The sequence below is a fragment of the Sebastes umbrosus genome, chromosome 15, assembly GCF_015220745.1.
Source record: "Sebastes umbrosus isolate fSebUmb1 chromosome 15, fSebUmb1.pri, whole genome shotgun sequence".
In the NCBI taxonomy this organism is placed as follows: Eukaryota; Metazoa; Chordata; class Actinopteri; order Perciformes; family Sebastidae; genus Sebastes; species Sebastes umbrosus.
This window is the reverse complement of record NC_051283.1, coordinates 14,766,230-14,791,616: the sequence shown is the minus strand read 5'-3', so window position 1 is coordinate 14,791,616 and position 25,387 is coordinate 14,766,230. Positions and strand designations below refer to the sequence as shown.

General features: G+C 41.1%; 1 protein-coding gene and 1 long non-coding RNA gene across 2 annotated transcripts in view; one reads left to right on the top strand and one right to left on the bottom strand.

Moving 5' to 3' along the window:
- Positions 1-25,387, bottom strand: part of kcnh8 (potassium voltage-gated channel, subfamily H (eag-related), member 8) — a 69,698-nt gene that overhangs the window by 2,948 nt on the left and 41,363 nt on the right. The window contains exons 9-15 of the mRNA XM_037796112.1: positions 22,783-22,982; positions 19,863-20,112; positions 13,043-13,257; positions 10,382-10,420; positions 8,163-8,443; positions 7,542-7,648; positions 7,177-7,256 (exon numbers count right to left, since the gene is read on the bottom strand). Coding sequence (XP_037652040.1) covers positions 7,177-7,256; positions 7,542-7,648; positions 8,163-8,443; positions 10,382-10,420; positions 13,043-13,257; positions 19,863-20,112; positions 22,783-22,982 — 1,172 coding nt within the window. The remainder of the gene's footprint in view (positions 1-7,176; positions 7,257-7,541; positions 7,649-8,162; positions 8,444-10,381; positions 10,421-13,042; positions 13,258-19,862; positions 20,113-22,782; positions 22,983-25,387) is intronic.
- Positions 604-1,242, top strand: LOC119504025. The gene is made up of 4 exons (XR_005210474.1): positions 604-664; positions 739-775; positions 953-1,051; positions 1,149-1,242. It is a non-coding gene; the product is annotated as an uncharacterized LOC119504025 (long non-coding RNA).

The following is a 25,387-nucleotide window of genomic DNA, read 5'->3' as shown; positions in this document are numbered from 1 at the left end:
TAAATGTTCTTAATGAAATGCCTCCTTATCCATGGGAAGGGTGAGGCATAAAATCCAATTCTAAGCACTCAAGTGGATAGTTAAAAATAAGAAAAGCATTTAAAGTTATAGTCCTATAAGGATTTTAATGAAATCAAGTAGTAGTAGCAGGAAAGAAGAAGAGTATTGGCAGTATAGTCTGTCATTCCTGCACTGGATTTAGTTTGTTACCAGCTCAATTTTATCTCATACAACAGCCTCACTGTTTAAGGTTTACTCTCTTTACACCATGTAATTGGTGTTTTAACTTACTGCTAGTGCAAATATGTTTTCATATTAAAAGCGTTCAATTGGCAGAACTTAGGGTGGCTTTTATTGTAAAGCCAAAGGCAATGGCCATTAGTCATTTTCTACAATTTTTACAGTGGATTAGTTTTGCAAGAGTTGCAATTATTTTTGACTCATTCTTAATACTACAAAAGAAAAAAATATGAGTTTGTTTCTGCTCAACAAATATTTGCTGTATGTAGTAGGAGGGACTTTAGGATCCAGGAGTTCTAGTGGTTAATTAGGAGATGAGGAAATAGGAACAGGTGTGTCAGTGGGAGGTGCTTAGGTAAGATAAGGCCAAGCAGGAAGTATGGTTGGCCTCTTTCTCTGTTTGAGGCACACACTGAGATCTAAGGTAAGAGACGTGGTGGTTTTCAAGTGTCATATGTGAAGTCGGATGGGAAATTTATATCTTTGTACTTCTCTTAGGAAAGCTGATTTAACACCGCCCTCTCTCCCAGTTGTGGTAATTCAAAGTACTTTATGGCATGAAAACTGAAATTATTTTACAGTTAATTTGTCTTTCTTTGTCTTTTTAATTCCAGTCAAGTGTTAATTATCCATTAGGTTTTGACTACTTGTTATTGCTGTCTGTTTTATATTTTAAGCTAGACCTAACGCTGGTCATCTTGTACCTCTACAGGGTTCCCTGGTGGCAGCCAGTGGGTGCACTGGTGACGGTTTCATGTGGTGTGGCAACTGGATTTGCAGTGGAGTGGTGTGTGTGGTCACCTTAGGTTGGGTGAGTGATGTGTTTTGGTTGTCGTGATTATTCTTTTACCATATTTCGTGCCACCCTGCACTGCCCCCTCTAACTTGACTGTCTTCTCTCCCTTCAGGCTCTCCTTTAGTAGGACCAGCAGATAATAGTTTTATTAATTTTAATGACAAATAAAACTGCTTGTAACAACGCATGGACTGGTTTGACTGCGGTTCATTCAGAACTAGATGTAGCTGTATTTATTGTTACGTTTTGTCGCCATACCACACATTGCATGTATTTACCCATTTGTGCCTGCAACTGAAATTTTTAATTTCCTTTTGGAAGTGTTCTCTGGGCTTGCCTAGGCACAAATGTGAAGACATTTTCAAATCATTTGTAAGTGATTTTTTTTTCTTATCATGCTGCAGTCCCATGTGCCCAAATACTAGGTATAGTATGATAAGAAAATGCCTGTATCTGAGAAACTACAAGGAGCACAATCAAGTACTGTATCTGGTATCTATGAACTCATAGCAATTTGAATATCAAAAATATGCGCACATATGCAGTGTAAAAAAAGCATTTCATATGGAAAACATTTAATAAACACAATGTTGGTGTAAGTGTAATCCTGAATTAGATTACATGCAATCTAAAAATGTCAATGTTGTACGGTTAGATACTTGCCCAAAGTGTGTCCATACCAAAATTCAAGACTTTTGACCAATCAGAACAAATGTAGAGGTCATTTTTCCTTATCATACTAAGTATATAAACTTTGGGCACAAATGGGTTAAATTGCACTGGCTGCGTAAAATCAACCAGGACTAAAACCAGGATAACTAGAATAAATATGGACTACGTTAACAAATCTGCTTATTTGTAATACTTTTCAGGTTGTAATGCCATGTTGCTTGTATTTGATTCAGTCACCACCTCAGATATCCAACCCGATGGCCTCTATGCCTATAACCCTCAAAGTGGAGTCACTGCCATATACAGTAGTTTAATACTTTTTTGGTTACGTAGTAAAGACAAACTTTCTAGGAAACACTACCAAGAATAAAAAGCCCAAGGGTGTATGTTTCATCATGACGAATTTGGTATTTTCAGGTCAGTCTTTTTGGGTCAAAGTATATCTCCTGCCTGTCGTCGAGCATGTAACATCATGCTGCTATAATTGGTCATTACACTGATGACGGGTGATGGTGATTAGTTGCTCTCTGCACGTGGCATGTCCACAGAGGGCACGACCAGGAAGCCCTGCCAATGTGCCATCTGCCTCTACCAGTCAAAGCACTCATGACCATTCATCAGGCCAATCACGCACATCAGTGCCACTGGATGCACATCAGCCCTCAGCGGGACACACAACTCCAGGTGGGAACGGCTCCAGTCGCTGTGTGACTACGTCAAGAGGTGATCAAGTACACTGTGATCACGGCAGACCAAATAAGGCTCAGAGCTTCCTCTTCTTCTCTCGGCTACATGGACACACAGTGTTAGGCATACATGAACACATTGTCTTATCAGTTAATAGATTTAATTAATACATTTAATTGTATTTATTAAATTTTTGATATTTAACACTGAGGTTGTTTAACTTTGATCTACCATATCCTACTGAGTCCAGACAATAGTTATTCTGTCTCCCTCTTTCTCTCCCATCTCATCTCTGTTCCTCTCTGGAGTGGCTGCTAAAAGCCTGGGTCTAAACTCTGGCACTGATAAAAATAGAAAAGCTGAGAGCGACAGGACAGTCCAATCTGACACGCTGTCAACATGATTCCAGTACTCCCACCTCAGAGACAACCATCTGTGGGGATTATCAGACAAAACAGCAGCCATAGATAACCAGAGCTCACTGCAGCTACAGGTATGCATTAAGCCCAAAACACTATCATATCTTAACCACAAGTGTTCTACAAAATATCTGACTCTGAATAAATGTTTGAGTTGTACTACAGCACATAAATATAGCAATCCACTATATTAAGCAACCTGGGTGTCAAGTATAAAGCAGAGCAGCTTTGATAATGGAGTTTTTTTTTTGGAAATTAGTTGTGACTTTTGTGAATCGGATCATTTCAAAGCAGAACCAGAGCATGAAAATGGCAAAGAGAGCTCTGAATGTGACAACGGTCAAGATACTGTCAAAGTAACGGTCCCAAGAGAAGTTAGGACTGATGAAGGAATTAGGGATGCAAAACCAAACCATAAATAATCAAAACAACGTTTTCTTGTTGAGCCGTTGCACTACTATTAAATACAGGCCTGCTAATTATTTGATGAGGTTCCAGAGACATAAGAGCCAATTATCTGAAAATAGGCCTACTTGACCATTAAGTAACCAGCCTAATTTCAGATATAAAATCAGTGTTATGGCTTCAAATAATATAGAAATATCATTCATTACTATAAATCAATCTATTTATATATATTTTGGAGTTCAAACACATTAGAAATGGTTATGTTTTCCCTCTCCCTTATGCAAAACAAACTAAACCGTGTCTCAAAAAATGCAATACAAACTGAACCGTGGGCTTGTTGAACCGTTTGACCATTTCAAGGGAACCTCACATAGTTACCTCAACTGCCTCGACCTTTCTGCTATAAACACACAAGAAGTTTTCCTGGCCAGATTTCCAACTTTGGAAGCCAGATGAGTTGCACTTTCCTGGAAAACCATCAGCTGTTATAGTCATGGCTGGAGAAAAGGAAAGCTGATGGATGCTCAGTCTTTTTTTTTGCAGAAATAGTGACCTATAGGGAATTTTCACATTTGAGCGTTATTCAACTCATCGTTTTGGTTTTATGGCATATACCACATTACAGTTTTGGTTCACTCTCACCGCAGGCAAGAAAGCTACTGTACACTACCTGGTCAGCACTAAACAGCAGACAGAAAATTTACTGGCTAGTTTCTAAAGAAGAAACTAGGATTTATTACCGGTGACAGTTATTCTACTCATCATTGCATCTTGTATGAAAAGGTTGGGTGACGTGACAGGCATTGGTTTTCTATTTATTTATGAAGCCCTTAATGGCAACTTGCCATCATATGTCACATCCTTATTAAATTGTTCCTATAATCCTTATTTGGCTCGTTCAAGTGATAACACTTGAAGTCCCACGTGCAAACACTAAATTTGGAGAAACTGTATTTGTGCTGCACAAACTTGGAACATTTTACAACACACACTAAAATTTAACACAGTCAATTTAAAACCATGATTACAAAATACCCTGCTTTTGAATGTAACTGTTTTTAACTGTTTTCTGTTGTTGACTGGTTGTTTGTTTTCTCGTTAATTATTTTCTTGTATGTATCTATTCTGTTTTAATTGTACTCTCGGCATCATTGAAAATGAGGGTATGCTCTCAATGATTCCTTGAGATTTAAATGAAGGTTGAATGAAAAAAACAAACACTAGTGGAGCATTTATCAGGCTAAGGAGACAGAATATTTTCATCAGTCGGTGGAGACCAAAACAGAGCTAAAAAACAGTGAATGTTAGCGTTACATTTGTCAGATAGCCAGAAACATGCATCTAAATGACTGATAATGTTGCTTAGTGTCTCTTAGATGTGTGAATATGTACATGTGGTAACATCTTATTCCACTGCCCCCAAGTGACTAGCGTTTTAAGTCTGTTTTATACTTGCTTGATGCTTTCAGCATTTAATTTGGTTTCTTACTGTTCATTTATTAAAGTAGGTCACTACTGCTGTGCATACGTATGTACTTATGTCTCATTCTCAAGTGTATTTGTGGTGCACCGTATGTGAGTGTTTCTAGCCTCTTATTGTAATCACAAGCGCAATTACTCAGACTTTTCAGGCACAGCTCTCATTCTTCAAGCTCTCCTGTGTGTCTGCACATTCTGATTTCCATGACCTGGAACAAAGGTCACCATGTTAGGCCTCTCTTTAACTATACTAATGCCTCATTCATCTCCCACTAGAATAAGCCCTCCAGATTAGGTTAAAGGGTAAAATGAGAGGTCGCAGAGCAAGGCAGAGTTTATTACTGTGTTCACACATTTTGTAGTTCATTAAAATGCTGCCACTTTTGTGTGGTTCAGGTCAGAATCAGCAAAGACATTAACCTTTTGCAGTTGATTGTTCAGATGGTCATATCTCATGTTTAAAATTGCAGTTTGTGCTGTTTTATTCACAGGTACGGATACAGGTCTCAAAAGGCCTTTGTTACATTATTTTCACTGAAATAACTGGTACTGTTGCAGTTTCTCATTAAGAAAAAAACCACTATCGACCAACAAATTGGGCCCCTACAAGCATGCTTTTTGCAAGTGTTGTCTAGTGGATTTCCAACCACAGTTGAGATGTAACAACATCATTTTCATGATAAGAAACTGTGCATGAGTACTAAATTACAGTATTTGGGATGGTAAATCCTTTTTATTTGCAAGTCATCCACATTATGAAACTACCCTGTATGTGCCAAATAACAAAATGTTATTTATATTTGTGTTTGTAGAGAAAGCAGAGAGGGTTTAAACCAAAACCCATTTTCCATCTCCTATGGTGATCGGAGTGGATGGATCCAAGTGAGGATTAACAACCTACAAGACCCTGCTGGGACACTTCCTGTCAAACACCGGTAACCCACTGAAACACAGACAGGACCACAGAGCCAATGTGTATAACTGTGAAGATGCTGTGCCGTCGTCTGACACACTTTCCCTCTCTGATTTTGTTTCTTCTCATGAAGCTATCTGCCTTCTCTCCATTTCCCTCTCTTTACGCCTCTATCTGCTCATCCCAGGATACAGACTGAGGCTTAGCGGGAGGAAGCAAACACTCCCTCTCACCTGCCAAAAGACTAATGTCAATTTAGCCACCCGCCAATCAAAACCATAGGATACAGCATGAGAGAGAGAGAGAGTGAGTGTGTGTCTGTGTGTCTGTGTGTGTGAACGGATTATTTCAAGCTGGACAACGAACCACCAAAGTCTATAAAACATCCAAATATGAAATTAAATGTAAGGTTCATGAAAACATATAAATGTAGGGTTTAGGTATTGAAAAATTATACCATTGTTTAAGTCTTCAATAAAACACCACATCCTCTAGACTCTAGAGTCTAGAGCAGTGGTTCTCAACCAGGGGTCCAGGGACCCCAAGGGGTCGTTAAGGGAGTTCCAATGGGTCCCCAGAAAAATTAGGGGAATAGTTTATTTTCACTACTTTTATTCACTAGAAGTGAGCACAGTGTTAGTAAGAGTCTATTCTAATCATAAGCTGGGGACACACTGACCCGACATCAGAGAACTAGCGGCGATGATTACTTGTTGCGTCGCCTCACGTTGCCTTTGTTTTGGCCGACAAGCTGCTCCCGAACACACCGCAAAGACTACAGCCGACGGCCAGTTAGAACGTACGTTCTGCACCTGAAATAGCTCTCCACACCAGCAGGTCGTGGTAGCCTGTATTCGTCATTCAAAAAAGGAAAAGACAGAGGACGGCGGATATACACTTCGTTGTTATGATACGTAAATGAAACAATGCAGCGTTTGCCAACCATTTTCACATCACTCTCATTCACCACTTAGCTTCATTCCAGATGTCGCTGTGATAATATCCGTGTATTGGAATGATCAGATGAGATGAAGATGAAAAATGAGAGGAGCCTTGAGCTGATCAGCCAATCACAGTGATTTCTCTCATCGACGGGCGCTGCCGCCGATTCAACATGCTGAATCGGCCGAAAACCTCAGACACGGGCAGACTAGAGCCGACGGTGAGGGACACACCGAAAAAAGTAGGCCGACGCTCACCGACGGCCCCAAAATGTCCAACGGCCGACTGTCGGCTTGGTGTGCCAGGACCTATAGGTTTCACTTCCTCCGCAGCTATCTCCTCAACTGTTGGTCTTAATCATATCTAACAACCAAAATCTTTTCAGATGGAGGTCCCTGAAGCAAAAGGTTATCAAATGGGGGTCCGTGGCCTAATGTGTATCAGTTTAGGGGTCCTTGACACAAAAAAAGGTTGAGAACCACTGCTCTAGAGCAGCCATTTTTACAATGTCAGTCATATTTTTTTGCTTCATTACTTCTCTCAATCCTTTCACCTGTCTTGTGCCTCACATGCTGATATAGCCACCTGTCGGTCTCTCTCTCTTAAACACACACACACACCTGCTGGTCGAGGTGTTGCAGTTGTCCTCTGGTCTCCTCTGCTTTAGCTGCGAGCTCTGCCGTGCTGATCTGCAACAAATCTGTGACACAAATTAGAAAAGTTACAAATCACTTCAAGTGCCGAATAAGAAGTACAAATCTACATCCAGCAGTTATTGCATCGAGGCAGTGGATAAATAGAGTGGGCACTGACAGGAAGTGCAAATTCACATTAATCATTACCCTCAGTATATACAACAGTACTGCTGCAGGGATTTGGATGTGAACATTTTTCACTTCCCAGGATGTGGGAAGTTGAAGGGATTGTAAATGGTATTGGGTCGTATTTAAGAGGTAAATTGCTGAGTATTGTAGGATGGAAGGACCTGTGGCAGACGCTGAGGCACTGGTTGGTTCATTGACAGGACAACCTCGGCTGGTAGGGAAGGGGAAAGCCTCCGTCCCCTCACTGTCCTCAGTACCGTCCACTATCCTGCAGGGAGACAGAAATGTGTGTGTGTGTGTGAGATCGAAAAGCCCACTCTGTTGTGATTGGTCAACCGAGACAAACTCTTCGGATTCCGCTTCAGCTCCACTCTAACTAGCTTTGTTTGAGGGCGTGCCAAACTAGCCGCTAGGCAGGTATTATGCAAATGTGTTACTTGGTGACATCACCACGTTATGGAAGAAAAGGTAGGATTTCAATCAAGGTGTTTCAGGCAGTTCAGGAGCAGTGTTTCTGTGGGGGAGAGTAACTCCCTTTGACGTGGACTTTGGGCTTTGTAACTTTGCAGACCTTTTACATGCATAACAAACTATACTATAACATATTAAAGGAAAGGGAAAAAGCACAGAAGCAGAATAGGTCCTCTTTAAATGTTGCGCTGTCATGGTCAAAAATTGCCTTAGTTTGTACCACATGTACTGTGCTAAAGAATGACACAAATCGACCTAACAGAGTCACAGAGAAACAGGCAGACAGACAAATCAATGGCGATCACACTCACCTGGGGCTGAGGTTGGACGGGTCTAAAGTGGTGAGAGTAATTTCCTGGATCTTCCTCCGAGACCTCCTGGAGCTCCGTCCCGTTGTCTTCTGGCTGGGCCGGCTCAGCGGAGACTTCCCACCCGTGTCCCCGAGGTTCACCGATCGGTTCCGCTCGAATGACACAGACACAGCCTCATCTTCCTCCTCTTCTTCCTCCTCCTCATCTTCCTCATCTTCGTCCTGCGTCTCTATGATGGACGGATAGCCGTGAACCACTCGTCCGTTCCTTCTCAAACCAGACTGGACATAAACAAAACATGAAAATAAACTTTGAGAGTAGCGACAAATATCAATCGCCTGTAATTTTAAAGGTTTTAAAAATACAATTTTTATGGAGATGAATATTTAAAAAAGAATAATACATCCACACAGACTTTAGAAACTGAAAAAATAATGATTGTAAATTAATCATTTAAAAATGTTTGGCGGATCCAAAATAAATGTTTTGTTTATCTCTGTGGAAGATATCCAACGTTCGGTTCACACTTCTAACAAGGCTTGTGAGCCAATAGTAAAATGACGTTGGTATCACGTGGTATCTCTGGGTCGTGGTTAGTGTGGAAAAAATGGAGTAAATAGCCGAGATTGACGTTAAGTGCCTGGCAACGACTTGTTGTGAAGTAAAAGCAATGAAATGTGAGAATGCAACACATTCTTACTCCCAATTCGTCAAATACCGCCGCTTGCTCAGTGCCCCTCGGCATCGGAAATTGATGCACGGGGTACCCCTCTTGCGTTACTTTTGGACGACCAGGGATGCCGTGTTAATATATGCTTAATACATAGTGTCCTTTTAAAATAAACTTCAGTTTTCAGAGGAAGTTAGGTTTATGCAACACAACCACTTTGTTAGGGTTAGGAAACGGTCGTGATTGACGTTAACTTCGCTGACTAGCAACTCACGTGACTGGTGACTTAAGATGGATTTTGACAAAATAAGTCAGCATTACTTTTAGTTTCACACGGGAAACGAATTACGCCGCGCATGGGTTTACATTAGAGTTAGTTGAAAGGCCCGGTTCGTCACATACTGTTGCTAAAAGTTGCCTCCGTTCGTCGTTTCCGATGCCGCGGGGCACATACCCAATGGCAGAATTTGACGAGTTGGAAGTGAGAACGGGTACGAGAATGTGACATCTAGGGGCTGAATTTTATCAATAGCACCTTTAAGGACATTTTGTAATACAACCTTTGAGTGTTGATAGAACTTTTGGAGATTACATAACTACAGAAAAAGCAGAAAGCTGACAATTAAAATCTATTCATGCTGATTTAAGTCAACTGAAGCATCAGCCTTCATGATGTCTTTAAAAAAACAGCAATTCTCCGCATACTGTGTCACAGCAAATGTTGCCATCCTGTTTTTTTCTGCTTCGTCTGAAGATGCTGAACACGCGAAGCTGTTAACACCATGACCCTGAAATACACATGAGGTGTTTTCAATACATAGATGTGCACTTGTGACTTCTAAGTGCAAGGGGCAGACCACTCAGCTGGATTCATGAGTGACAAAGTTAACCAAAAATCCAACATGTTAGACTGAAAGTGTGACCTGCAGAGTAATGAAGGCAACACATGGTGAACTCTGACATCAGTCCTCTTTTGTCGTGGGTCTGCTAGTTGTGCAAAAAGTGCAAGGACGCTGATCAACCATAAGATGAGGATACAATTAGGTAATAACAGAAATCAGGTCAACGGTAACCTATTGATCGGAAGCAGCGTGAGGTTAATGGCCCCGACAGCTGAATTGATTTTTTTGTACTACACATTATTATATTTGTGCAGATTCTCAGCATTCAATGAGCAGCCTGTAGAGCATGTAGAGCATTTCATCATCACCCTCTATGCTGAGGAAGAATGATTTAATGCCTGCTAACTAAGTCTGTGCAGAAAAAAAATCTCTCCATCGGAATCATTAATTCAAGAAGAGTGATTGAGTCCATTATCAGCGATGGAGGTCTACTGCCGGGTCGCCCTGCAGACTTTTCATAGATTTAGAAAAATTGATCTGTGGTTGAACGTTAATTTGAGTTCCATTGTTTTGTATTGCGGGCTGCTTAAAACGTTGGTATCAACCAATATGTTGGAGGTGATAGATGTCGTCTTTTGAGTGAATGGTACCCGTCTCAAAGCGGGGCATTAGATTGTTAACCATCAGTCAGTGTTTGAGTGTGTTACCTGAGTATCTAGAGTGGTTGTGGACAGCCTGGCCTTAACCTGGAAGAGAGCCAGAGAGGAAATACTGTATACAGTAAATGAACTGCAGGAAGAAGCAATCAAGATGTGGCCTTTCTTCTCTCGGCTTTAAATTAACAGAGGAGCTATTTCACAACTCTCAGCAGTAAATTATTTTTGCAATGCTGGCAGGAGAACACTATATGGGCTTTCGGTGATCCAATGATGGGAAATAATTCACCTTAACACACTGATGCTATTGTATTGTGCTCATATATATAGTGCAGTAATATCCGAGCAATCTCGACCTCTCAGCCACAAACACATCGTCCATCCTGTGCTGCCTCCTTCCTCCTGTCTTCTTCATTTTAACTCTACTCTGTGCTGAGATCTGGGCTGGCCCTCTGTTCATCAGCTGCTCCTAAAAGCCCTGCGGCAGGTAGTGAGTTAGTAAGTGGGCCAGTGGTGTTTGGGCTGGAGATACCTGACTGTAATTACAGCAGCAGAGCTCCTGCAAGTGCCCCGGCTATTTTTGCCCTCTTTCCCTCTCTGTCTCTCTCTTTCTCTCTCACACACACAAGTACACTTTTCTGATTTTAAAGCTTTTCCCCTCTTGCTTACTCCAGCCACCCTCAAAGTCCATTTTCTTACCCTCCCAACTCCAGCCCTCCTTGCCTCCCTCTTTCCTCTCACCCAACCCATCAGTCATTCTCACCCATTATTACAGTACCTTCATTCATTATAGATAGAAATTGGCAAGTGTTTATAAAGTGCTTGTCATGCACTGCTATGCTTATGGCTCATTAATTTCTGCATTGTTTTTTTCCAATACGAAAACAGAAATAAATCAAGAACTCTCAGGGTTTATTAAAACATGATTAAAAATCTTATACAAAAGTTAAAGGATAACTTTGGTATTTTTCAACCTGGACCCTATGTATTCATTTGGGGCAACCTGGCACCGTCAGTTTACGTCCACTAAAAGTGCTTGTTTTTGCCACTGACAGGCTCAGATTGTTATTATAAGTGTCTGACAACATTATGGAAAGGACCCTACAGAGAAATTAAACCTTTTTCTTACCTTTTGCTTTCTGTTATTGTGTCATGTGACTTGTTGCCGGAAGACAATGGTGGAAACGTGAGTGAGAGTTGGAGAGAGAGAGAGTGCCACGGGGCACCGGTGTTGTCAGAGTTTGTTGTGTTGAAGTACAGAAAGTGTAGCTTAGTGTTATCTAAAAGATTTTCAATGTCATGGCTGAATATTTAGATGATTTTGACAATGTGGATGTGACGCAAGATTTCAGGGCGAGGCTTCTCCAAGTGAGACACACAATAACAAAGAGAAAACATAACGTAAGAAAAACATTTAATTTCTCTGTAGGGTCCTTTCCATAATGTTGTCAGCTTTTTATAATAACAATTTGAGCCTGTCAGTGGCAAAAACAAAAACTTTTAGTGGACGTAAACTGATGGTACCAGGTTTCCCCAAATGATTACATTACAGCTTGTTTACCGGCTGACGTCTGCAGCGTTCTATCTCAATACTGGACCAATTTAAAAAATCGTTGTCCCCAATAGCTACTTAGACACAAAAACATGGGAAAAAAGGGTCCAGAAAAGAACAAAATTATTCTTTAAGAATATGAAATTTGAGTGAACATCTGATTAGAAAAAAAAGAAGACATTTTATATGTTTTTTTTTCTTCAACAGACTCTGGTGCATAATCAGCACCTCATTTATATTTCCTCCACACTTTCATCTTTACTTTCTGTCAGTGGAAGCTGTATTTTGTGAACATCGCAAGAGGACCTCATTAATGTAAACTACTGTGAAATTGTCCTCTTGCAGCATAGACACAGGAAATTAAGGTGAAAATCAGTTTCTGCTCCTTTTTAAAGAATCTGTGTATTTTTGAGTGAAATACCTGCAAAAAACAACAACAACAACAACAATGAGCCTCAGTCATACTCCGTGGGCAACCTCCGGGTCTGAGAAGTGAAGCCAATGTGGTAGTGCCTTAAACTTGCATTCTTTCTAACAGCCAGCAGGGGGCGACTCCTCTGGTTGCAAAAAGAAGTCAGATTGTATAGAAGTCTATGAGAAAATGACTCTACTTCTCACTTGATTTATTACCTCAGTAAACATTGTAAACATGAGTTTATAGTCTTAATCGCCAGTTTCAAGTCTTCTTCAATACAGCATGATGTTCATTTAGTAAATTATGGTCCCATTTAGAGTAAAATAGACCATAAAGCAGGGTATGCTTTAGGGTGTGGCTACCTTTTGATTGACAGGTCGCTACCATGGCGTTGTCCGGTCTGGGAGTTGTCCGTGTTTTCATTTTACAACTTTAACCCTTTCATAGTGTGTTTTTAGCTCATAAAAGTTAATATAACCTTTTGGGCCTCCCAAAAATGTCTTGTTCAGCGTTCGGTTGTACTTAGCTCCACCCTCTCGTGTCACTTCTGGTTGCACAGAAGCAAGATGGCGACTGCCAAAATGCTAAACTTGAGGCTTCAAAACAGCAGTCCACAAACCAATGGGTGACGTCACAGTGACTATGTCCACTTCTTATGTATATTCTATGGTCATACTGTATTGATACACAACAGAGACAGCAGCACCTTCACATTTAAGAGTCAATATTACTTTGATGGACTTACATGTGTCTCATGTCCCTCCCTCAGGTTGTATGTGAGGTCCTGCTGGATGTCCTGGATGAAGCGGTGCGAGTATTCGGAGTAGAGGTCCAACACCTCGTACAGCCCCCTCAGGTTAACACATTGCAGGTCACAGTAGGTCAGAGCTTTCACGTCTGCATTGGTTTTTATCACTCGGTCATCTAAGGACAGAGTCGCCCCGATCAGGTCGCCTTTACCTGCTCAGAGAGAGACATGGACACGGGTCAGAATAAGGGTCACAGCATAATGTTTATTCTAAAAGGGGTTGAGGATGCAGACTGTAGAGTCTCTCAGCAGCATGTTTCAGATCTTCCATTTATTAAAAAGCTTCTCAGGGAGTGTACAGGTTGGAGTGTGTGAGGGGGTTTGGATCAGCACAATGCTGGGGCATTAAGACCACCTGTCCACCTGCCCACATGTCAGCACGCATTATAACTAATAGCTATATTAATGTCACAGGTTTGTCACTTTCTATGCTTCGCTATGATAATTGACTTTAATTTGGGTTCTCCTTACAATCCACCATCTGCCGTGGTAAATGTTGATATATGTTATAAAGAAATGGATGGTGGCACAGTTAGTGATCCTAACTGATCCATTTACGAACTAAAAAGCTACAAAGAAGCAAGTGTCATGCTAGAGGAGGATAAATACCAGTCTGGCAACCCAAAACTTCTTATTAAAGCTTCAGTAGGCAGAATGTTTTTGTCATCATTGAGCAAAAATTCCATAATAACCTTTCAGCATATTGTAATTCAAGTGTTCTGAGAGAAAACTAGACTTCTGCACCTCCTCATGGCTCTGTTTTCAGGCTTTAAATAATCTAGCCCGTGACAGGAGACTCTGGCCAATCAGGTCATTTCAGAGAGAGAGAGCGTTCCTATTGGCTGTGCTCCGGCTGGTGGGCGGTGCTTGGTATTACCTCAACTGATCTCAACATGGCTGCCAGGTCACAAACTTTCTCATTTTACAGCTAAACAGTACATTACAAGATGATTCTGAAAACATTTGAGGCGAGGAATAGGCATTAGAGTAACAGAATATTGATTTCATATTTGATCAGCGCTGATCAGAGACAGCAAGGCTCCAGCTCAGCTCTGATTGGTTGTTTTCCTCCGGTCTGTGAAATCTTGCAGATGCCATTAGGAGCACCGGAGGACAACGGAGGACACCAGAGGACACAGAGACACATGTTTTTTTTCAGATTACGTGTCTCATGCACTACTGTCAGGATATACTGATCGTTTTATAAAAATAACTTTTTTTTATCATATTTGCTCCATTTCTTCCCACTGCGGCTTTAGTTGCTTAAAACGTATCCACAAAGAATTAACACATGACTTATTGAGCAAAATGTGGTACCATTATTAGTTTAGCAATCCTCTGACCACCATGACTGTAAATTCGGTTTGAGTTGTTGCCATATTCTTAACTTGTGTCTGTCGTAATCTGCCCCGCCCCCTATTCATTCATGTTTAGGGTTTCCTGTTTTATTTTGTTGCTCACCTCTCCTCTCAGATCACTTTACTTCCTGCCTTTTGTGTTTTCCTGCCAGTTTTGAGGTCTGCCCCGCCCTGATTAGTTTCACCTGTCCCCACTTCCTCATCAGTCAGTCACTGTTTAAACTAGCCCAGTTCATTTGTTCTTTGTCCGTTTGTTTTTCGTTGATATGGAGTTTAGTTTGCCAGTTACCTGTGGGCATTTTGGACTCTCAATCTGTAAGCATTTTATAAAATCATTTAACTGCACCAGTCAGCATGCTTTCATCTGCGTTTGGGTCCTTCCCCTGCTGCCTGCCTAAACGTTAAAGGGTCTATTTCTTTAACCATAGGACCAGGGAGCCATAACTGAGGCAAACATGAAGATAAATGGAGCCGACAACAAGCTTTTCTTTTCAGTTTCTACATTAACACTATTGTCTGTTGCCGATCAACTCCACTTGTTTGTCAGATCAGATGATGTTAGAATAAAAACACAACTATCTGAATGCATCGAGAACTTAATTAAGCAAAAAAGATGAAACTCGAGGTTTTGTTGGGGAGCCAATCACCAATCTCTAAATACCACCATAACAACTAAACAAGAACAGGACTAAGTATAGACTATGAATGAACAGAATATTAGTTAACAGTCTTATTTATACAGTCTATGAAAACATAATCACTCTCACTGCTTTTGGTACGTTTTACTGTTTGAATGAAGCGGTGCTGACAGCTGTTTCCTGTTCTCTTTATACAGGATGAAGCTGTATGAAGCACCCCGTTAGTGTTCATGCCCCTTAAGCAGTGATAAAATATTCATTATGGCCATTGTGAACTGTGAACGCTGCTCAATTACACCGAAGCTGATGGAGCGGCAGTCGTGACTGTTCTTATTCTCCCCCTCCGTCTCCCCCCCTCTCTCTCTATTTCACTCTCAGTCCACCCCGTCTCACCTCAGCCGTTACTTCTCTCCCTCCCTCTGTTTCTGTTTCTAGATTCTTCACTCCTCGTGCTTTATCAAAACCCTTTGTCTTGTTTCCTCATAACTGCCTCACTTTCTGTTTTCATCCTGTCCTCTCTGTTGTCTTTCCTTTCTTCTTTACTGACTCTTTTCTTTCTCTTCCCCTCTGTTTTCTTTCCTTCCTTTCTTCCTTGTGTACTTCCCATAATCTCTTGCTTCTTTCCCGGCTTTGTGTTTTCTGTCCTCCTAACTTTCCTTCTCTGTTTTCTGTCTTTCCTCCCTATCTTCCTTCTTTCCTGTTTTCTTCCTCGCTCCCTTCATTGTTTATTTCCTCCCTGTTTTCCTTCCTCCTTTTTCTCTTTCCCTGTTTTCTTCCATCTCCCCCCTTTCCTTCCTGACTTTGTGTTTTCTGTCCTTTCTTTCTTCCTGTTTTCTTCCGTTCTTCTTTACCCCGTCTTTCTTTCTTTCTTTGCTCCTGTTTTTTCTTCTTTCCTCCATCCCTCTCTTCCTTCTTTCCTTCCCTTCTGTTGTTTCTTCCTTCTTCCCCGTTTCCATTCTTCCTCCTTTACTCAGTGTTCCTTCCTTTTCCGATTGTCCTTCTTTTCCTTATTCTCTTCCTCTGTTTTACTTCTTTCCTTGCTTCCTCCATGTTTCCCCCTATTTCCCTATTTTCTTTCCCTCTTTTCATCTGTCCTCTGTTGTATTTCCTATCCTTTCTTCTGTCCTTCCTTCCTTCATTCCCATTTTCCTTCCTTCTTCCTCCCTGTTGTTCTTCTTTCATTCCTTTCTCCAAGTTTTGCCTTCCCTCCTTTCTTTCTTTCCTTCCTTCCCCACCTCACCTTAACTCAGCTCAGCTCTATTTTCTATTTATTTTTTTCTATCTCACTCACTCTCTTTTCCTCCTTCCTTCATTTTTTCCATCGAATCCTGCAGCCCTGCTCCCCTCTCTTCCTCTTTCTAACTCTGCTGTCCTACTCTTTCTTTCACACTCTCTCTACCTCCTCTCCACCTTCCCTCAGTCCAGTTATTTCAGATATTCTACTACACTCTCTCTCTCTCTTTCTCTCTCTCTCCATCAACCCTACTTTCTCCTCATCCTCTCTCTCTCTCTGTTTCATGTCTCAACATGGCCTCTCTCGCTCTCACCCACTCTCTATTAGCTGTGGCTACAGACTTGCAGGTGTGACAAGGAAGAAATAGAGAGACGCACATAGAGAAAGCGAAACAGAGCTTTTTCTCCTTCAGTCAGACACTCAATGTCAGCCTGACCTTCTGCACAGTCAACAGGCAGCACAGAGACAATGCTCTCCGCCTGTCAAGCCTACACACACACACACACACAAACACACACACACACACACACACACCCACACATTTGCACCCACCCACACACCAACACACACACCACTCTGTACACCAGTAAACAATTCCACCTACTCCATGCACACACAGGCCCAAACATATGCAAACTTTTTTTTCAACAGGAGAAACAAGCAAGGACAGAAAACAAAGACACAAACAACAGACACACTTTGCACACACACACACACACACACACACACACACACACACACACAGTTGAGATAAAGATTTTAAGTACCGCACCAACAGAGACAAAGTGATGAATGGATGTTCAGACTCTCGCTTTCTCTTACTGACTTACTGACACACACTCTTTCCTGGCACACATATGCTTGTGCCAGATTGTTCTATAACTCCGTGTCATGAAGGTCAGAAAGCAAAAGCCATCAAGGTCATGAGTACAAGAGGTTGTGTTACACAGCAGATGTGAGTGGTTAGAAATACAGCCAGGCTGAGGGCTGTTTCATATGCATTCTGCACAAAGAGACATGTGTGACATCTATGGTGCTTTTCACTACATCCCCAGACGGTCACACAATGTGTGTGCTTAAGTTTTGAATAAGAAGTTCTCCACCACTCAAAAGCAGGTGCAAATGTGTGCAGATGTATTGAAGGAAGGTCGTGATGTTGCCAAGAGCGTTTCTGTGAGGAGAGCAGCACTGGATTGGTTCCAAAGCCAATTTTCAAAGTAGTTTTTTTTATGATGATGAGAACAGTAATAACTATCAAGATACCAGAAAAGTCTTCTGCCAATGTGAATTTGTCATTTAAAAGACTAGTTCAACATTTTGGCAAAAAAAAAAAATAACAGTGTAAAACTGACAAGTGGTGGTTTTACCACTATTTCTTGGCTGGGTGCACAGACGAAGCATCCGATTCAGCTGTTATCAGACCATGAAATAGGCGTTATCGGTCGCTATAAGCACATTGATGTAGGTCAGTAAAGGGGCCTACTACACCTACGATGTAAGTGAAAGTGAAACTTAAAAGCAACACCTTCCAATACGCTGTAAAACTGAATGAAACGTTACGTTTTGAACACAAGCAAAAAGGCTTCTTTGGTTTAGGCACAAAACTACAACTTATTTAAGTTTAGGCAACAAAAACAGGTCATAAAATATGGGAGGTCCAAGGCACTCTTCTAGTGACACGCGGGGGTTGTAAGCCTTCTCATAATGTACCAGCATTGTCTATGTTTTGAGTATTTCACAATGAAATACCCATCTGATTAAAGGCTTTTTAGCTCTTTGCCAGAAGAATGCCCTGGACCTTCCTTCTTTTGTGAACTTCCCGACCAAAAAGCACCTTCATTACACTTGTTTGAACTTCCGGGCACTTCCGGGCACTTCCGGGACCTTCTCTTTTTAAAAAAACCCAAAACAGTTAGGTTTAGCCAACAAAACTACATCTTATTCAGGTTTAGGCGACAAAAACACTTGGTTAAGTTTAGCAAAAAAAACATTGTGCTTTGGCTTAAAATACCTAAATGAAAATCCTGTGTTTTGCCAAGGATTAGAAATCAATTAAATAAATGAGATATAACATGTTATGTGTGGGCTTCAGAGGTGCTGGGCGGACTTTGTTACATTTTGGAAAGAGCCACACTAGCTGCTTCCCACTTTTTTAACCGTTTGCAATCTGCATCAAAACACATACAGTATAGGGATGGTTATGTCAGATTTTGAAGAGCAGTAGTTCATGATAAAATAGAGAAAAAGTGAATTTACACTCCAACTTGATGTCTACTGAGCTGCTAATACACTGTAGTAGTTGCACACTTTTGATAAGTAATATTACAAATGTGCATTTGATTGCTGTTACTGTTGCACTTGATTCTAGAGACACCAGTCATAAGATTATACGGGTCAGTTTAGTGTCCTCAGGTGCGCTGCCACCAGTTGCGATGGCTTATATACTGTATATATATACACGTCTATAAAAAAATCAATTTTTTTAATGAGCAGTCCTTTCGTTTATGCATTTTTTTTTAACATAGAATTTCTCCTTAATTTTTCGTTTCATTGGGACTTCACATACTGACTATGGCAACCATTCTTATTAATATAATGATCTTTTCTTAGTTTGAGCTGAATTGCAGCTTTAGCCTCCGTTAATGAGAAGCCAATTTCTATTTTAGCATCATAGAAATCTGGAACTGCTGATTTCAGGGTTATCCCACCACTACAATACATCTTCTAAAGTTTTATATTATTCTGTTAATACAGAATGCACACAAGTCAATGCTGGCAGCTGATATTGTAATTAGTTGCTGCTGTAGTAAATCAAACATTCATTTAACACTGCATATTAAAATGCATACAAATTTGGCCTTGGGTATAAAGACTGATTTCAACTAGACCTACCATGGACTGGACCAGATCACACTAAACTGGTCTAGACTAGATGGAACTGAAATGACCTGACTCTGGTGAACTGGTCTGAACAGGACAACACCGATTAAACTGGACAGGACTGAATTACAATGCTGTAGGACAGGCTTGATCATACTAGACTTGAGAGGCTTAACCTGTATGGAATTAGACAATCATTGGGACGCTCTGAATGGTATAATGGTATATAATATAATATAATATATACTATATACTATATATTTAAATAAACCTGCAGTTGCTGGATGTTTGTGTCTGTTTCAACATCTGTCTGTCAGTTCTGCTCACCTAATTATTAACTCTGTTATGTCACCCAAAACTATTTTGCATGCTCAGTTATAGATGAAGTCTTTGGCTCTATGTTGGCTCTTGTTTTCTTTTATGAGGGGTTTAATAATAATAAGCTCTGAGAGTGAGCTGCAGCCTTTAGGACACTGTAATGCTCCTGTTTCTAAACAATGGGCTCATTTACAGACCCAGCTTTATCTCAATGAGCCACATAGAGCTTTATTATGAAGATTGCTGCTAGGAGTTTCTTTGTAAAACTATAATGATGGCACAGAAGGATTCATCCTCCCCTCCATCCCCTCCCCTATCCTTTATCGTACCCAGGATGGCCAGCACCATGCCGTCTTTCAGCACCTCCATGGACCCGGAGCAGACGAAGAAGATGGCCTGGAGAGCGTCGCCCTGTCGGAGGAGGTACTCTCCAGGAGCGCAGAAGGAGGTCTTGATGTGCAGGGAGAGGGAGCGCAGGCAGCCACGACTGGCAGAGGCAAACAGCGACAGCTCAAGGATCTCCTTGTTAAGGTGCATGGTGATGTCAGACCGCAGCTCATCTGGGAAGTCCTTCAGCAGCTGTACAGATGACAGGAGGGAGAAAGAGACAGAGAGAGAGGTGAGGAGAGCACGATAGCTGTGAAAGCACAGCCATGCTGCAACTCTGTATGATTGCATTTCCAGCCTTTGATTTGAGACCTAAGCTATTGTACTACAGGAAACATTAGTGTCAAGTTTATTTACATAGCCCAAAATCAATTGTTTGCCTCAGAGCATTTTACAATCTGCACAACACGCGGCATCCTATATCCTTAGACCCTAAGTTAAGGAAAACTTCCTTCAAAAACATAAAAAAAACTCTTGTTGTACACACACATACTGTACATACTGTATATATTAGGGCTGTCAATCGATTAAAATATTTAATCACGATTAATCGCATGATTGTCCATAGTTAATCGCAAAATTATCACACATTTTTTATCTGTTCAAAATGTACCTTAAAAGGAGATTTGTCAAGTATTTAATACTTTAATCAACATGGGAATGGGCAATATGCTTGCTTTATACAAATATATGTATATATTTATTATTGGAAATCAATAAACGACACAAAACAATGACAAATATTGTCCAGGAACCTTCACTGGTATTGCATCTAACATAAAAATATGCTCAAATCATAACATGGCAAACTCAAGCCCAACAGGCAATAACAGCTGTCAGTGTGTCAGTGTGCTGACTTGACTATGACTTGCCCCAAACTGCATGTGATTATCATAAAGTGGGCATGTCTGTAAAGGGGAGACTTGTGGGTACCCATAGAACCCATTTTCATTCACATATCTTGAGGTCAGAGGTCAAGGGATCCCTTTGAAAATGGCCATGCCAGTTTTTCCTCGCCAATATTTAGCGTAAGTTTGGAGCGTTATTTACCCTCCTTTGTAACAAGCTAGTATGACGTGGTTGATACAGTACTCTAGCTTTAAAACTGAGTCCGCTACAACCTAAAAATCGCAAGTTGCGTTAAAGAAATTAGTGGCGTTAAATCAAATTTGCGTTAACTTTGACAGCCCTAATTCTCATACAACAGTTTGTATCGTGCAAAAAGGTAGTCCTCATTTTTCATGCATTTTCCTACGAATGTCCAGCAACACGTGTCACTTTCCACTCGTTACATACATACAGTCTTTTCAAAATAAACTTCAACTTCACAGTAAACAACTTGGTTAGGTTTAGGCAACAAAACTACTTAGTTAGGTTTTGGAAAAGAACGGGGTAAAGAGTGGCGTAAGCATGGAAATTATGTGACAAATCAACGTTGACGTTGACCTCGGTCTCCTGGGCGAAAGTCTGATGCTTTTTGACACACCCATCCAGCACAACCTCCTCCCTACACAGTGTTTGTTGTTCTTTTTACTTCCTGGTTCACGATTAAGTGGATTACATACGAATTGATATGTGGGATATACTGTATACGATTTACAGTGCATTACTTTTTATAAGTATAGCTACGAACAGTGTAGGAGAACAGCCTCACTTGATGCTGGACCCTGAGAATAAACACATCTATGTTAAGAAACACTATGAATCACTACATGTGCTACACACATAACATAAACACTCAAATACGATCTGGAAAAGCCCCTATTACAGTTGAAAAAAAAAAGTCACACTTTTGCATATCATCAATCTGTCTTTCTCCATGTCGGGACTAAGATCTGGAGCACACCGTCACACGGAGTCGATCAATGAGTCATCAGAGCCAGGCTGACTTTAATCAACAGGCCCATCTATAATTCATCTGTCTGGGATTCATCATCATCACTCCATCTCAGCGCCGGTCTGGGCTCTGACAGCTGTCTCGCAGGCATCCACAGCCTGGGGGGACGAGCTGCTATTAGATTACTAACTGGTTGCCTCCTTTTCCCTGGACTTGTGAAGAAAAGGTGTTGTTCACCCTCCGTTCTGCTCGTCTTTTCTCTAAACTGTCCTCGTGCCATAATGTTGTTGATGTTGCTTTAGACTAAGTGTGATGTCCTGTTGTCCCAGTGTCACGTGTATCGACGTGGTCCTGTCAACTAGATTCCCCACACCTCAAATTGATGTACATTGCATAGATAGACTGTATAAAATATGGATGTAGTCTCTGTGACGTCACCATACCGACCTGGTACGGCACCCACCTGTCACTCAAAGTGGTCATGCCCTTAATTAAGTCTTAATATAATTTAAACATGTCACCAGGATGTAAACATGTGTATTTCTGCTGTAAAGTCTATGGAGATTGACTCGCTTTTGGCATCAGCCTCAAGTGGTCATTTGAAGAACTGCAGTTTTTGGCACTTTGGCATTGGCGCTTGTACTTTTTTCATTGTACTTTGCACTTTATGTGACTTCAACTGCCATCAACCTAGAAAAAGGTCGGCAAGTGTTTAAACCCCCAGGTTACAAAATATCTTGTTATCCACAAATAACCATGTAAGGCAATTTTCTGTTCTAGTCTTCTGTCCCTTCCTTGTCAGTCAGCGCAGAGGGAAACCTCATGCTCTTACATTCATGAGCGTCATGTAGTATCGATCATATTATCCCTCTCATGATGAGGTTGAATGTGGCTGATGAGGGTTGAGAAGTGACAGATGTGACATTTCAAATGAATTATTGATTCCTATATGCTGTCAAAACCATTAGCTGAAAAAGAAGGACAAGCATTTATACCAAGCTTAAGTGTAAATGTGCGTGTGTTACCTCGTTACAGTCGATGCCGTTGTTGACCGACCAGATCGTCTGAAAATACTCCAACATTCGCTGCTTGAGGCTCTGCGGCAGGTGGTGGACACGTATGAAGTCCTTGAGGTCTTTGGTTCTGGTGTGGTACTGGGACCAGCGTGAGTACATCCTCTGGATAATGGCCGTCACATTTCCAAAGACCAACGCATGCATCAGTGCTGCAGGTGTAGAAAGAGAGGAGAGGAGGGGATAAGGGAGCATTAGAATGAAAAAGAGACAAATAGACAGGGAGCCAAAATAGGAAAAAAAAAACTTTTGGATGCTATTTGGATGCCAGAAGCTCCAGTAGAGAAATATTTTCATGTAGCTCACTGTAAACTCTACAGTGCCAAAGTGAAAGAAGAAGAACAGCAGGGGTTGTTTCAGTAACAGCGAGGACAGCAGTGCAACATTAATGGGATGACTGGGATGAGCTCATACCAGGTCAATGGTGCAGCAAGAGACACAACATGGAGCAGTCATGTCTCATTTTCATGTCTTCACACTCAAACAGACCTCTCCAAAACCACACAGACTCCTGATAGTATAGTTTGCTTGTAGCCACATTGCCAGTAGAGTTTAAGAGGAATAAGCGCAGCCGATTTGAGTGTTATCAGGCCGTTAAGTAGGTGTTATTGGTCGCTATAAGCACCATAGATGTGGGTCATTAGGGGCCTACTACACCTACTACGTTGTAAAAGTGAAAGAAAAATTTAAGAGCAACATATTCTAACACGTAAAACTGAATGAAACACAAACAAAAAGGCGTCTTTAGGTTTGGGCAACAAAACTGCAACTTTTTTAGGTTTAGGCAATAAAAGCTATAACCTTTTTAGGTTTAGGCAACAAAAACTACAACTTCTTTAGATTTAGGCAACAAAAACTTCAACTTTTAAAGTTTAGATGACAGAAACTACAACTTTTTAGGTTAAACCAACTAAAGTACAACTGCTTTAGGTTTAGACAACAAAGCCACTTAGTTATATTTTGGGGAAAACATTGTGTTTTGGCTTAAAATTACTATGCTTGAAAAATGAAAGTGAAACTTAAGATTATGAACACAAACCCAACTACACGTTGTTGGTTTCACACGGGAAGCAAACCCGGCCTCCTGGGTGAAAACTCTGTTTTGTGTCTCATCCATCACCCCCGACCTCCACCCTATTTGGAGTTTCTGCTACTGTCATAATTACTACGGTCTTAAACCTTCTTTTGGTGATCTACCACGTGAACAGATGATAAAAACTATTATTGGGTGTAGTAGGCCCCTAATAAGCCAAATCTATGGTGCTTATAGCGACTGATAACGCCTATTTAATGGCCTGCATAACAGTCTAATCGGCTGAAATAAGGCAAGTTTGTACTCAATTAAGTGCTACTTTTACAACTGCTTGTAGGCTGTATGACGTCCTCCACTTGTGACTGATTAAATCCCTACTAAATTTTAAAAAATCTAATTTCTAAAACCCTATTTGGATAATCAAAAAAAAAAAATTCTTCCATGTAAATATGGTTAAACATGATTTCTATTGGAGGCTGTCAAATTCCACGATCAAATAAACAGACGAACCAGTCAACCAGCTAAATGTTACATTTACATTCATGTCTTGTAACCTCCCAGACGGGGACATCAGTGTCAGGACTGAGAGGAGCTGATTTGATTGGTATGGCAGATACCTGTCTTTTATACGCCAACAGATAATGTGTTCTCCTAATCTCATTCAGTTTCCAGCTGCGTCGTATATCACACACCTCTGGACATGCAAGCACCGAACACAGACGACACATCGAGTGTCACTGTTGTGTCACTGACTCCTTTTTTATGACATGGACCATGTTGTGTTGTGGTGAATAGATCAAATTATTCCTCTTTAGGCATACAGTTATTAAATTCCTTACACAAACTCATTGCATTTGACCTATGCTCTGCTATAAATATGAACAGGTGTTTGTGTTAGTTTTCATTTCGTGTTAAAACACAAGGGACAGTATGGGTGTTGTTGTTTTGTGTGTGTGTGTGTGTGTGCAAGCATGCGTATGTGTGTGTATGCATCTGTGACTGCCCCCAGGCAGCCGGGGACATTTAACATTTAGCCCAACCAGAGCGGGGAGTGTCCACAGGGAAAACCCTGCCACAGTGACCTCTCTTCATCCCCCAAAAAGGATCCAGTTTAAACTGGATCAGACCATCTTGCAAAGGTCTGTTTAATATATACTTGCCACTGGAAAATAATAAAACTGGTTACATGTCTGATTGAATTCTGCTTTTGTCTATATTACTATTGAATCTTTAAAGGTACAGTGTGTAGGATTTGGTGGCATCTAGTGGTGTGGTTGCAGATTGCAACCAACTGAATTCCCCTCTGCTCACTCCTCCCTTTCCAAGACTGCGGTAACGTGAGCTGCCGAGTGCAAAACCGTGGTAACGCCGTTCGGCTTGCCCAGAGGTCAGACGGCAGCTGGTGGTACCACGGTTTTGCACTCTGTAGCCCAGTTTCACAAGCGTGTCAGAGAACTACGGTGGCCTTCAGGTAAAACGTGAAAGGCTCTCTCTAGAGCCAGTGTTTGGTTTGTCCATTCTGAG